The 15,305-nt window shown below is 45.5% G+C and overlaps 1 protein-coding gene across 2 annotated transcripts in view; it reads right to left on the reverse strand.

The window, feature by feature from the left end:
• The window catches only part of EXOC4 (exocyst complex component 4), an 850,139-nt gene that overhangs the window by 769,340 nt on the left and 65,494 nt on the right, over window positions 1–15,305 (reverse strand). For both annotated transcript variants that reach the window (XM_056124006.1, XM_056124007.1), the window contains exon 4: window positions 10,908–11,092. In XM_056124006.1, the coding sequence (XP_055979981.1) occupies window positions 10,908–11,092 (185 nt within the window). The remainder of the gene's footprint in view (window positions 1–10,907; window positions 11,093–15,305) is intronic.

Raw genomic sequence — 15,305 nt, forward strand, 5'->3', positions numbered from 1 at the left:
ATCCCAAACCTACCCTACCTAAAATAAATAATGCCTGGACCGGAGCTACAGGTCATGGGTATGGGTGCCCTTCTTACACGCAGCCAACCCAGGTTCAATCCCAGCACTGCACATGGTGCCTCCATTACCACTAGCAGTAGCGCCTGAGCACTGCTGGGTCCAACTCAATCTTTACCCACTCCCCATAAGAAATAAAAAAAAACAATAATAAAAAAAATCCAACTATGGGCTGGAGCGATAGCACAGCAGGTAGGGCGTTTGCCTTGCATGCGGTCAACCCAGATTCGATTCCCAGCATTCCATATGGTCCCCTGAGCACCGCCAGGAGTAACTCCCGAGTGCAGAGCCAAGAGTAACCCCTGAGCATCGCCGGGTGTGAACCAAAAAAAAAAAAAAAAAATCCAACTAGCCTTTAAATCCATGGCTCTACCACAATCGTGTTAATCAACTAGACGAAACAGTTCTGCACTCTTCTTTAATACACTGACCAGGCTCAGCTTCTCATTTTTGCCCTTTCAAAGCACTTTGTGCTGGCTTTTTATCCAGAGCAGGTTCTCCACTCCCCCCGGGGCCTCAGACCTGAAGGCTCCAGCAGAGGAGGGTCGTGACTGTGGCTGGTGGTGCTACTCTGAGCAACAAAGAGTAGATGTCCTGTTTCAAGACAGGGGAAAAGAGATCGCGCATCTGATAGCTGTGTCCACAGCAAACGCGGACAAGTAAGGTGTTCTTCAAGCGCCGGCAGACGTGGGACCGGTGGGTAGGAAGCTGAGGTCTAAGGGGGAACCCAGCCCGCCCAGTCCATGAGTGAGACCATAACAGGGGACACAAACGCACAGCACCCACATCTGTCTCTGTGAATAGATGCTCCTCAAAATATGGACACGAGTGGGTGCTTGCCTGACACCCAGCCAACTGTGTTTGATCCCCAATAGTCTTTTTATTAAAATTTTTTTACTTTTAAAGTAGTTCACAATATTTGATTACATTTAATAGTCAAACACCAATCCCACCACCATTATACCTTCCCACATTTTGGATGTTTTCATCCTGAACCCCAACCCCTGCCCCAAAACACAACCAAAATAATTTATTTTGTATTGCTTGTTATGAATAAAATGCTGAAAATGCTTCAAAAAAGTTTCCTTAGAGAAAATTGTGTAAAGATTGTTGTATTTCAGCCAGGGGCCATTAAGCCCTTCTAAGATTGGTTGCCTTCTGCTTTAAACCCCATCAAATGTAGTGCGCTACTCCTAGAATATGAGTGGTGTCACGGCCGCATGGTCCAGGAATAGGTTCACTTGTGGATGAGGCTTGGCCTGAGTGTATGGAGAGCAACCGAGCAACCGTGAGCATGGCAGGGTTGAGTTCTGGAGGTTTACAGTTGCTGGGGCTGGCTTCTTGGGGGCAGGGAGGGGACTCACCCCAGCCCCACTCCGGGATGCCCAGAATAAAACAGCCTGGAGCGGGTCCGGCCGCATGGTTACGGGAAATCATTTTGTGCTCTCTTCCGAGAGATTTACAGTAGTCTCTGGATCATGGCCGTTGATGAGATTATCTGGCACCAGCCAGAGGTGGCTTGTAGGTGTGATCGCCAAGCTGCCAGAAATAGGGGAAGATGGGTGAAGGTCATCCATTCCCAATTCCTTTGAACCTGGAGTTTTCAGTCACAAGTTCCACGTACCTGGTTTTTTTGTGGATTTACTGGTGGGTGAGGCTTGATGCGAGCGTGCAGAGAATGGATGCCCAACACCACTTGGTCCCCAAAGTCAGCCAGGAGTGACCCCAGGAGTAACCCCTAAGAATACCTGGGTGTGGTCCCCAAGATAAACAAACAGACGTGCTTAAATAAAAAGCTCCCGTTATTCTCTAGCTGCAGCACAAGATACATTTCAGCTGAATCCAGGACGACAGACAGAAGGCTTGCCATTTCACCTCTGAGGAGCAGAACCTGCCGACTTCATTCCCGGGGCCGAAAGGGTGACTTAAACGTGACAATAACCATTTCAAAAGTCAAGCCGCTGCAAAGCCATTTTCATGGACTCATCCCTCTTGCTAAAATCCCCCCTTGGGCTTCAATTTTCTCCTTGGTGAACACTAACCCAAAGGCAAGTGACTCTGAAAGAACGTCCAGCCTTTTTTCCCTCTTTTATGGAAGGCCTCCATCGTCCGAGTTCAGGAGCGAAGGGGCAACCCCACTCCTGATGTTAGTGCAGATGTGAGCCCCCAAGGGAAGGGGGCCATGCTGCTGGCAGATGGGCTGTTTCAAAGGAACAGACTCGGTTTTGGTTTCAGGGGAAGGCAGAGATCTGCAGCTACAGTTCAACAGAAATACGGGTGTTTGCGGTGTTGACCACTGCCCTCCGAGTCCTAACTCTTTCACGGGAACTATTTTTGGAAACGAAATAATAAAATCAACATTAAGGGTGGAAGAAATAGGACAGGGTTTAAAGCCCGTGCTCTTCATGTGGCCAAGCCAAGATCCCTGGCACCACACAGAGTCCCCTGCAGCCCTGGAGGACCCCAAAGTCCACCAGAGCAATCTGTGTGCCCTAAGACTAGCAAGGTCCAAGCAGCATCACATCCTCAGTCCCTGCAGTAGCTGGCTGGTCTGAGAATGGCCAAGAGAGCCTTGGGCCTCCTTAGCACCATTTAGCTGATCTTCCCCCACCAAAATATATATATATATATATATATATTTATATATATATAATATCTTATATTTTATATCTTTATATTTTAAACATATTTAAAATATCTTAATATCATGGAAAATATCTCAATCTTATATAAGATATATATCATTTATATGTGATATAGTATATTCAAATTAGATTGCAGATATCAAGTTTCTCACACGTAAACTCTGGGATGCTTTATTTTGAAATAAATGATTTTTTTTTAAAACTCTCTTTTTTACTTTCATGGGGCCACACTAGCAGTGCTCAGGGGTTAGTCCTGGCTCTGCATACAGGAATCACTCCTGGTGGTGCTGAGGAAACCATATGGGATACCGGGTGTTCAAACCTGGGTTGGCCGCATGCCAAAGCAAATGCCCAACCTGCTACCTGCTGTACTATCTGACCCTCTTTCCTTTTGAAAAACATGTAGTCAGCAAGTTTTGTTTCAAACCCACTGAAAATCATGCATGGCTATTGCAAAAGACAGCTGATATTATATAATGCACCACACCGCCCCACCAAAAAGAGAACACTAAATGCCTATCACCTTGCCAGTGAGGCTGAGAGGCTGATCCCCAGCACTGCCCACGTGCTGATTGGGGTCCCCAGGGCCCAGTCACACTTGCCACCACCAGCATACCACAACCAAGTATACGTTGCCCGCTCATCCCCAACCCATCCTCACAGCACCAACAGGAAAGGAAGGAAAGAGACACGGGAAAAGTGCGGGGTGGCTGGATGCCTGGGAGTCCACAGCACATGAAGGAGGACAAGGACACTGCAGGGCAGCTCCTGCCACACCAACGGCCCTCCCAGCACCTCCTCAGCGACATTCTGGCCAAAACCGTCTGCCCAACAAGCCAGGACCTACTTTGAGATGCTCTGGCTTCAGCAGTGTAAGTTGTGCTGGACCAAAGAGAAATGTATTGTTAAAAAGAAAGAAGTGACCTTGGCCTTAGATGACAAATTCTGAGAGTCCCAAGGAGGGTGAAGAAAGGAAGAGGAGGAGGACGAGAAGTGACTCAGTGGCATAAGGACAGTGGAGGGTGGGAGGGTGCAAGGAACCTTAGACATCAAATGTTAATACTATCATAACCGTTGGCTAAACTACAATTTTTTGGGGTAGGACATTTGCCTTGTGCACAACCGGCCCAGCCGAGCCAGGTTCGATTCCTCCGCCCCTCTCAGTTTCACCTGCATGGCAAAGCCTGGCAAGCTATCCATGACGTATTCAATATGCCAAACACAGTAACAACAAGTCTCACGATGGAGACGTTACTGGACCCACTCAAGCAAATCGATGAACAATGGGAGGACCGTGACATTTAAATAAAGAAGGGTTTGGAGACCAGAGCAATAGTACAGGAGGTACAGCCGTGCCTTGCATGGCCCCAACCCTCCCCACACACGGTTCAATTCTAGGCACCCCCATATGTAGCCCCACCCACAACCCCCCACCCATTCATTGTCAGGAATGATCTCTTAGCACTGTGGCATGTGCCCCAAAATAATTTTTTAAAGGTGGAGTGCGGGGGATGGGGGGGGTTAAGTTTGGGTCTGGGGAGACCGCTTAAAGGCCTGGGACATAGGCTTCACATACATGTACCCTGAGTTCAATCCCTGGCATCAGATTTCCAAGCACTGCTAGGTACGGGGCGGGGGCAGGCTGAGCACTTCCCCAAGAGCAGCTCTCCGAGCACCACCAAGTGTGTCCCCTCCCACCAAAAGAATAAGGGTTAGAAGTTCCAATAGCTTATTAAACATCTGCCTTTAAACTAGAACTTATTTCTCTGTCTTCACTTAGTAACGGCCGTGTTCAACGAACGTCCAAAATTTACAGCAGCAGCTCACTTGAATGGCTTCATTGTCAGCCGAGAACTTGACAGAGGTGAGCTGAACTTTAAATTGTAAATCTAGTGACTGATGCATTCACCTTCCTAACCCCGCAGCTGGCACACTGCCTGTCAGAGAACAAATGCTCACGAAAGCTTGCGCAATCACACTGAGCTGAGAAACCTCTGTCAAAGATAACTCGCTCTCAGTTAGGAAATTCGCCTGAATAATGAAACAGGAATGGCGCGGATTGTAATTCTCCATAGTTCTAAGACCTGGCTGAACACACAGACAGAATAATGAATAATTGAGAAGGAATAAAAGTTTAAAAAAAAAAAGCCACGGTCTCAAATGATAGATCAAGAATGAAGATATAATATACAGTAAAGTGAGGCGAAACCTATGCAAAAAAAAAAAAAAAAAAGGAGGGAAAAGACAGGAAAAGATCCAAAAGGTAACAAGAATATCCCTGGGGGATGTGACCTGTGAGAGACCCTGGGGTCCATCCCCAACACTTCCAGGTGTGATCCCCAGAGCACCTCAACCCCAACACAACAAATATGAAGACACGCACACAGGAAAAATATAAACGCCTAATACAAAATTACAAGGCAATATTACAAGGTAGTCAAGGACAAGCTTTTTTACATAACCAGAAAAACCAATGAGGTTAAATGTCCCTCCTCTACAAGTCAGAGAATGTCCCAGCAAACCAGGTCAGAATAGCATTATCCCAAGGAGGGGCATAATTCATGGTGTTAATGACTTTTTTGAAAAGAAACTTTTTGATGCCAGTGCCTTGCCTCATTTGGTTAAAGCTTCTGCCTGGTTAAAAACTGGTTACCTGACTATATAGGTATTATAAGGTTGTTTTTTTTTTCTAATATAAAGTGAAGAATAATGTACAATCTTTACTTAAAAGGCACTCAAAAAATCTTATAAAAAGAAGCCTATCTTTCAGTAAAAGAAGTCTATCCATCCCTGCCCCCCCCACACACACACATACAGACACACACACATACAGACACACATACATACACACACACACTTGCTTGGATGTGCACAGCACAGCTACTTACACATCACAAAAATGTGCATGTTCTTTTATCAACCATTTTTCAATCATTATGTAAAGAATTTTAAATCCTATGCCTTTCTTTCAACGGCTAATGTTTTCCTTTTCATTTGATACTGCCTTTAAAGCATTTTCCTTGCATGTGTGAGGTCTGAGGTTCAATTCATGGAACCACCACACACACACACACACACACACATACACACACAAACACACAGACATAATAAGCCTCATAAGTGCCCTTCTCGACTTCTTGTAACAACTCCTACACATTAATTCTTCTACACAAACTAAAACGTTTTTATTTACGATTGTACTGTTAGTAAAGTAACACAGGATGGTTTTAAAGCAGATGCGTTTGACATATAACTTTCCTACACCGGCACCCCCACCACCGCTGAAGTGCAGGGGACCCTCCGCCACTGTCCTATGTCACCTGAACCCTGACACACCCCTCCCCGTGCCACCACCCACAATGTGGGTAACCTCCGTTCTGTGGTCAGCGTCCAGGGCTTTGTTTCATTGGCCACTGTCCCTTCCTTTGCTTTGTTTCCCTACAATCCGTACAGGACAAGCCCTGAGATGAACCACATCTGTCCTTCTCCTTCTAACTGACGTCACTAACATACTACCACCTGCTCTAGTTCCGTCCGAGTCAGAGGTTCTCAAACTTTATAGACCTACTACCCTTTGTCTAGGAGACAAATAGACAAACAAAAAGACCACAGTGTCCCCCTGAAAATCTACTTTTTTACCCAAAGAGAAAATAGGCTGCAAGTGTGCCTGAGGCTGCAATGGCTCACCCATCCCTGATCATCCAACACCCCCCGGGGGTGGCCAATCCTGGCACCGTGGGAAGCTCTGATCCACGAGGGAACAGAAGGCGGATTTCCCCTCTTCATATTGCTACCAGCAGAGAGGTACTCCACTGCATATATATTTCTTTATCTATTCACATGTCATAGCGTATTTGAGTCTAATGGTTTCAAAAACCATATTTAACTGGGACCGACACCTTTAGGAACCCAAATCATGAAACATGTGCCCATTTATTTATTTTTCATATCCTCCATGTCCCATTCTTTAGGAGGGCCATCCCAATAGTGCCTTGGGCTCACCCAGCAGTGCTCGGGGGCCACCAGGGCTATACCAAGCCAGCATTATCTGGGTATCAAATTCACAGAGCGAGCAATTGCTCCACCACCTCAGCTATCTCCCTGACTTCCCCCCACCCACCTACAACTTTTTTTTTTCATGCACCTTTCTTCTGTCAATTGGACTAGCTGTCTTATTCCTATCTCCAAAATGCCTGTTCTTTCTGCATGTGCCATTCGTGTGATATTTTTTTCCCTCCTACAGTAGAAATAAATGTGTGGCTACATTTGTTCTGCTGGTAGCAAAGATCAGAAAGGTCTTAGTCTTAGGAAAGATGCTCCATTTTCTGGTTCAAAGAAAGGAAACAGTGTCCAATGTCCTGCTAGGAAAAGTTGAGGCCAGCAGGCATGCCAAAGGCTCAATTCACAGGATGCTTCCAGCACTCAGTCTCAAGGAGTTGAAGGAAAGAGGCAGGGATACTCACATGCCTCTTACAAGAAAGTTAGGCACCCAGAGACTGCAGACCAGCTGCAGGGAAGACACTTCCACCACCCCCTTCCCAGGGCTGCCAGTGAGTGGACGGACCCCGCTGCTGCAGTCACTAACATACTATCATCCCCGTCCCCCCAACCTAAGTGCAGGGACTGGTGACCCAGACTTCTTTCCCTTCGATTCCAGGAACTAGCAACTTCCTAATCAATTCCAGTCCTAACACACACAACGGTGTAACCAAGAAAGGGCACTAACACCTCTTCCATTGTAACCAGGGTATCTATTAATTTGCTTCTGCTTTCTCTGGTGACTTTCCATGCAGAAATTGTTAAATGCAAAAATCCATGTTGGTAAACAAAATCAAGAGAATTAAATACACTGTCTCTAACAAAACACAAACTTTGGGCTCGTTTTAAGCACGAATTTGACATTTCTTTCTATTTCCTGCCATCCAGATTTCTCCATCTCTACTGACAAGCACCATGTAAACACAAATCTGGGTTCCCTCTACAGAGTATCTCTTGACCGTAGTTCATTTTTTCCAATGTAGCTTTAAGCTTATGATTTTAATCTTGTATGTGTATGTAAGTTATTTATATATGAATCCATATATGAAATGCCAAGTAATTCCTACAGTTGTTTTAAACCACAGCTTTGCTGTTCTCAAGTTCCTGGATTTGGTGCATAGCTTAGAGTTCCCCTTTAAGTCTTTTCCTCCCAAAAGAGTGCAACTGACTTATTTTGTTGTTGCTGTTACTGACTCTGGCCACCTCGGGCCTGTCTGTGTTCACTGGGTTGGCTGAGACATCTCTGGGTGAGCAAACAATTCTCTCTGTCAAAGCAGTCAGCCTAATTTTCTTTGAGTTTATAGAATTTGATGTGAAATTCATAATAGTTCCTGTTCAGTGCATCCTTTCTACCTTGAAGCCCTCTGATTTGCAGCACGAGGTCCCTTCATTGACCAAAACCTTCCTAAGTCTCTTCAGTTCACTGCCCCATCACGCTGACATCACCTCTGTTCCTCTCTCTACTCCTTGGCTAGGGCTACAGTCACAGAACCACTCAGTGGATGATTTAACCAGCAGACCTGTATTCATTTATGGTTCTGGTGACTGGCTGCCCAAAGTTGGGGGCCAACAGGCTTGCTGAAGGCTGTGTCCATACACAGTCATCTAACTGGGCAGTGGTCACAGAGGATCAGGGCCCATCATACAAGCATCCTGTAAATGACCTACCTCGCACTGAGCCTATCTGTAAATACAGCCACATGCTGAGAAACCAAGAAGTAGCACCTGACCTTCAGGGGGGCCCCAATCCAGCCCATACTTTATCCTTCTTGGCCATTCTTGAAAACACCTACAGTTACCGCCTTGACGTTCATTCTCGGGCTTCTGTTTCTTTCTTTTACCACCTTGGTGTTTTCTCCCTTTACAACCAGAAAAGCCTACCAGTTCTCTGGTCCCAGTCTTCGCCCTACGCCTCTGGACAAGACTCCAACTTTCTTGCTCTGATTTTCTCTCACTTCGCTCATGCTGGAGTTGAGTCCTTTTGTTGTTCTCCCTACTCCATTCTAAGGGCATCCCGTTGTCACTTCGCAGAAGCTACCTACTTGCGGCATCTGAGACAAGTTCAATAATCTGAATCTTGGTGCTGACAGGCAGGGAAGATGAGCTGGTATGGGTCCCGCTCCCCATCTGTCTCATCCTCCTACTGAAACCAACCCCATGATGGTAAGGGAGGAGCTGGCATAGCCACAATCGCTAACACATTTCACAACTCTCCCAGTGCCCCGAATACTAACGACCAACAAAATCAGAGGGCAAAGGGCAGGAAATACACTTCTCCCAAAAAGGAGGAGGCCAAGGAAGGAATATTTTTGGATAATCCAATCAGCTATATTACCTTGAACCTTTTTTTTTCTTTTTTTGGTAAGGGGTTGGGGGTTGGGCCATTCAGCTGTGCTCAGGACTTACTCTTGGCTCTGTGCTCAGGGATCATTCTAGAAGCACTTGGAGGACTCCATGTGGTACTGGGAATCAAACCGGGGTCTGCTGCATACTAAGCCCGAACTCTCTCTCCAGCCTGCATCTACAATCTTTTTGTTTAGCTTTGTTAGTTTTTGAGCCACACCTGGTAGTGCTCAGGGCTCATTCCTGGGCTTTGAGCTCAGGGATCACTCCTGTGGGGCATCAGAGACCATATGGGGTACTGGGGATTGAACCCGGGTCAGCTGTGTGCAAGGCAAGTGCGCTACCCACTGCACTATCTCTCTGGTCCTACAACTTGAACCTATTAAGAAACAAGCTAGCTTAAATCTCCATCTCCTAAATTTGACTCTGTAACATTGTTTTCTCAGAAAAATGTTCTTCTCTTAAGCCTCTAGGTAATACTCATCTCCCTTATGCTATGGAATGTTTTTACAGGAATAAACCTCTTATCTAAAGAAATCTATTCAGACGTTCACCACTAAATACTGTGGACAGAATTTCCCTGGCACTATCCCCACCTACCCACCACTTCTCTCTCTGAACAAATTAGACCCAGTCTCAGAAGGGGAGTGTCAGGCATATAAAGCTGAACCCAAGGTGAATATGCAACAGCTACGTCCAGGCTCATTTGAAAAGAGAAGCAGAAAAAAATCTCTCTCCATCAGCGTCTCTGTGTCATGCATATGGGTGACAGTTTATGCTTGAGCAGGGCAGGGCTCCCAGTATTCTCCTGTCTTGGGCTGGATGAGAAAGCATGGACACATGTGTTTCAGTACATGGTGTGGAGGTGTCCTCTGGAGCTGTTTGAAAGGAGCAATGGAGGAACATGTCCCGTGCTGTCTAATATCCAATGCTGTATGATCTAAAGATTAAGACTTATTCTTGACCCGAGTCCATACTGCCTAATGAACATCATAATTCTACTTGGACCTGAAGTCTAGAGCACATTACCACCAGCCCAGTGGTTAAAGAAACGTGTTCTCCCGGAGCCTTTCCTGAATGAGTCCAGAGAGAGGAATGTCTGTAGAACACAACAACAGTCTTGTAATATCAGTTCATACATTCCTTTTTGTTTGTTGGGTTTGGGGGTTTCTTGGTTTTTGCTTTTTGGGCCACGGCTGGCAATGCTCAGGGGTTATTCTTGGCTCTGCACTGAGTAATCTCCTTGGGGGACCATATGGGATGCCGGGGACAGAACCTGGACTGGTCACATGCAAGGCAAATAACCTACTAACACTCCAAAACATTCCTACTTCTTAACTGAGCTGATGGCATTGCCCAATTTTCCTTTTGGATTGGGGGCCCCTCAGGGTTGCAGAAGGCCACCTACGCCTAGTAGCACCTGGGAGGCCACTCCGTGTCTGGGGTCAAACCTCAGACCCTGTGTATGCCGAGTGTGTGCACCAGCCCTTTAAGCTCTCTTTTGGCCCCTTGCTATTCAACTTATGGATTTTTCTCTTTGAGAAATACTTGGGTATCTTCTATCCAGCACATTCAAGGCTCAGAGTAAATATTTCTGCGTGTTCCCGTTAAAGGACCATGACAGAGACTTAACAGAAGGAATGAACCAACTCTGAGTGCCAGCCCTTCAGAACACGCAGCATTGGCTATCTTAATCCTGACTTCAGTGACAGCTTGTTATGAAGAACAGCCACATCCGTGTGATAATAACTGGGAAACCTAAAACATCCTTTAAGAACACCATGGGGCAGGAAAATCCGGTCATCACAAGCCTCCCTAACCAACCTCATTCTCCCTTTCTCCTTGTTGCGCTGCACCACACGGCTGGTGGACTTGATGTACAGGTGCCGATGCAGCTCGTCTATGAGCACCAGGTGGAGGTTCATCTTCTTGCTGTGAAGCTCCAGCCGCAGGTCGCTCAGTCCTTCCACCTGGAGCAAGGGGCCCTCCAAAGACTCGACCGCTGACACCTGAACAGGGAGGAAGAAGAAGAAAACCGATAAAGCACCAGTGAAACCAGCTAGCTGCCAGACAGAAGACAGTTGCCTCACACAGTGTCTTTCAGCCATCTTCCACCGCTGGACCCAAAGCAAGGCGGCACTGCGGGAGGCCAGCAGTGTGCCGTCTCTGTACCCAGGGTGGCATCTGTCCACAGACGGGCTGGAAAGGCACGTGAGAGGCCGTGTGCCAAAACCGGCTGCCCATCCCTCAGTCTCTGGAGCCAGCTGGGTGCAGCAGCTGAGTCCTGCCTTGAGGCACGAGACATCTCTGCCACACGGGGCTGCGAAAGGCCACCCTGACCCAAGCCGACATGGCATCAATGAAAGGACCCCGTCATTCGTGGTCTTCACAAGAACTCCGTGACTCGTGGTTCCGACCCCCTCGGAGTCACGGCCTTCCCAACAACAAAGCCTAAAAGCACCCTGGCAGCATCTGTAATGATTCTCAGAGTGATGAGGAGGGAGAAGACAGTGGACACACACGTGTGTCTTGACACACAGTCCCTGCTCTCGCTCCTCCCTGCGTGTCTTTGATGCGGACTGCTCCCAAGCACACCAGCCCAGCATCAGCACCCTGTGGCCCAATCGTATGAGGCAGAAAAGTGGACGGACCAGGGGAAAGAGGCCCCCCTGCTGGGAACTGCATTTGGAGAGATCCTGAGACACAAAGAAAGGGCCAGAAGAGGGAATGAAGGTGTAGTCTACGGGTGGATGCCTAGAAGTGTAGATGAGGAGCTCGGGAAACTCCAACTGCCTCTGAAATGTCTTTCTTTCTCAGCCAAGGAAAAAGAAAAAGGGTCAGCAAGTGTGATAGGGTCCGAATCATCACAAACATGAGAGGGCATCTCTCTTTTTTCTTCTCTGTAGAAAAACCCTATATATATATTCATTAAAGAACTTCAAGTAGGGGGAGCTAAAGCTATCCTTGAAAAGACAGAAACTACAAAGAATGAAATACTTTAATAATAATAGTGATGATGATGGGCTGGAGCGATAGCACAGCAGGTAGTGTATTTGCCTTGCACGCAGCCAACATGGCCGACCCGAGTTCGATTCCTCCGCCCCTCTTGGAGAGCACAGCAAGCTACTGAGAGTATCTCACCCGCACGATAAAGCCTGGCAGGCTACCTGTGACATATTCGATATGCCAAACACAGTAACAACAAAGTCTCACAACAGAGACGTTACTGGGCCCGCTCGAGCAAATCAACGAACAACAGGAGGACTGGGACAGTGACAGTGACAGTGACAATAGTGATGATGATACCAGGAATAATGACACAGTAGGACTGCTGACAAACTGGATTCCAAGGGAAAAGAGCTCCCTGAAAGGGTGAACTCACTTGATTCCCCACTCAGGTTCTAAATATGTGTGTACAGATGAAGACAATAGCTAGGGATACTTTGGTGCAAAAATACCTAATGTAGTTGTTAATATAAACATGTCCGTCCTTAACAACAACAACAACAAGAAAACAGGGGGGAGAGGGAAGGGGGAGAGAAGCATCTACAAATGAACAATGTGAGCAATGGGCCACCCAGGATGAAAGCATCGCTCACAAACCAACACCAGTCCACAGTTGGGAGAGAGACAGAGAGAGAGAGAGACAGAGAGAGAGAGATTTGCACTACAGGCACAAACTGGGCTGAGATGTGGCAGGACATGCAATGGCAGAGAGACCTCCACTGTGCTGTGCTATAATCAAACATCAGCAGCAAATAAGTTCCTGTGAGTTAACCAAGAGAGAATCAAGAAATGGCAGAGTGACAAGCCCTGGGCCAGTGCTGCCCCCTGAATCCCACCAGTTCATTTTCACGCTGACTTGCAGCTGCCCTGTGGCAGCAGCCCCTGGGCTTCGCACGAGCTGCCAGCCACTCCAAGTGGAAAGGCAGACTCACGAAATGACCAGAATGTCCCCAAGGAGGACAAACAACAACACATTCATTTACACTTATGCTCTAAAATGGATTTTAACTCGGGTCTCTAGCCGAGAAAAGAAGATGCATTAACCTTTCGTGACATCAAGATCCAGAAAATGAAAAATAATTTGGTAAACCAGTGGCCCATCATGTAGCTTATCCCTTAAGGTAATTAAATCCAGTCGAGATGTTTAAGCTTAAAAACCACCCACTGCACATCCACACTCGATTTGTTTGCAGGAATCTGCATGAAGATTTTTAACCCGAACAGTTCATGCTCCAAATGAAAAATTCTATGGCAACGTTGTCTTTCAGCATTTTCACACATAAATGTTTTCAAACATCAATGAAGCACTTAGCACGGGGCCTGGCACATAGCGAGTGCTCAAAGAAATTGTTTTTCAGAGCATCTATTTATTCTGTGAATAATGAACGCTTCGTGGGCACTTGCAATATGATTTTATGAAGTATTTTCGGTAAAGTGCTGCTTCCTTTATGGAACCCCAGAACTGTACACTTCCAAGTCTCAAAATATGAGCTCAATGACCATGTGTACACTGCAAGGAATCTTGGAACTTCATGGATCTAAAACCCTGACAACAAAGAGAAGAGAGAAGAGTCTCTGCTTTTTTTAATGAAACTACAGTGCTTTGTTTTCTGGCTTGCACTTATTCAAAGTCTAAAAGGCAATTATTATGAGAGCTAGGCAAGGTCACTGCCTTCCCCTAGACTAACCTTACTAAGTGGTACTCAAACCAATTTGAAGAAAATAGTTGTCAGTGCACATTTGATCTCTACTTGTCTCTTTGAAACATGACATTCAACTTTGTTGCGTGTGAAAGAGTGAGAGTGAGAGAGAGAAAGAAAGAGAGAGATTCATTTTATCTGATTTTAAGTGTTTTACAGTGCCACATTTAGCTAACATTCAACCCAAAAGAGCATCGCTTATGGTCAATTCAGTGATCCTAGAGGTCCATCTTTAAAGTACTTGCTAACATTTACACTTTACTTAAAGAAAAATCACTAAATATTCATCTACATTTAGAAGAACAGAGAACTGACTCCCAAAAGAGTACAACTAGAGGTATCTTGCATTTAATGGAGTAAAAGGAGCCATTTCAAACTGTACTGTACCATGACGGGGAGAGAGAGAGACAGTATAGTGGGTAGGGCACTTGCTTTGCATATGGCCGACCAGAGTTCAATCCCTGGCATTCCAAATGACAACCCCAGCACTGCCCCAGCACTGCCAGGAGTAATTTCTGAATGTAGAGCTGGGAGCAACCCCTTAGCATTGCTGGATATGGTCCCAAAATCAAAACCGAAAGAAATGTATTACACCATTTTCCAGATTTAGTGAATACAGGGCACTTTAGAACTAACACCCAAAGAAAAAGCAGTAGGATTGTTATTAGAGTAATGGAGATAGCAACAAAAGTCTCCCAGAGGAGCCGCTATGAAAAATGATCAAAACTGAGAGGAAAAGTGTGACCCACAATATCGCATGACATCAACAAGCCTTACTCAAATTTACAAGACCAAGCAGACAGGAATGGAACTGTTCCAATACCATGCATTCATACTGCAAACAGTGTCGCCCAAATTCCCAAGGATGCTCCACTTTGAAAAGGTAGATCACTATGCAATATGCTAGCTAAACGTATTTGGAATTTTTTTTTCTTACACATATGCTAAAAATAAATTTTTCATGGAGGGAAAAGATATTAGCCAAGAACTTTGCTCACAAAACTATCTATTATTATCTAACAGAACATTAGTGTCCTACTCAACACGGTTGGAAACTACTCACACAGATTTAAATATATATATATATATACATATATATGTTTTGAGTTCAAAAATAAATATTTCCTTTAGGATTATGAAAATAGGCAAACATTGACAAAATGTTTTACCACATGACACTGAACAGAAGCACTGTTTTGATACTTAAAAACCTATCTACTTAACAAAAAAAAAAAAAAACGGAATTCTGAAAAATGTTTCCAGAACTCAAAAAGATACACACGGTACAGTTAAGTGTACATAATCAAGAAGTATCTCATATTTTTTAAAAAATTTGCCTTGGACTAAGAAATAAGTACAAGAAATCTTTGTAATTAGGAACTGTATCCTGCATGATCTTTCCCAGCGTCTATTTCTCTATTCATTTTACCTTGAAAAGTACTAACGCACAGGGCAGTTTTTAAATTATCGTATTCAAATACAAAGATGGAGTTTTGTGCTATAGTCAGAGGTGCTC

This window comes from Sorex fumeus, unplaced genomic scaffold, assembly GCF_029834395.1.
Source record: "Sorex fumeus unplaced genomic scaffold, SorFum_2.1 ptg000048l, whole genome shotgun sequence".
Lineage (NCBI taxonomy): Eukaryota > Metazoa > Chordata > Mammalia > Eulipotyphla > Soricidae > Sorex > Sorex fumeus.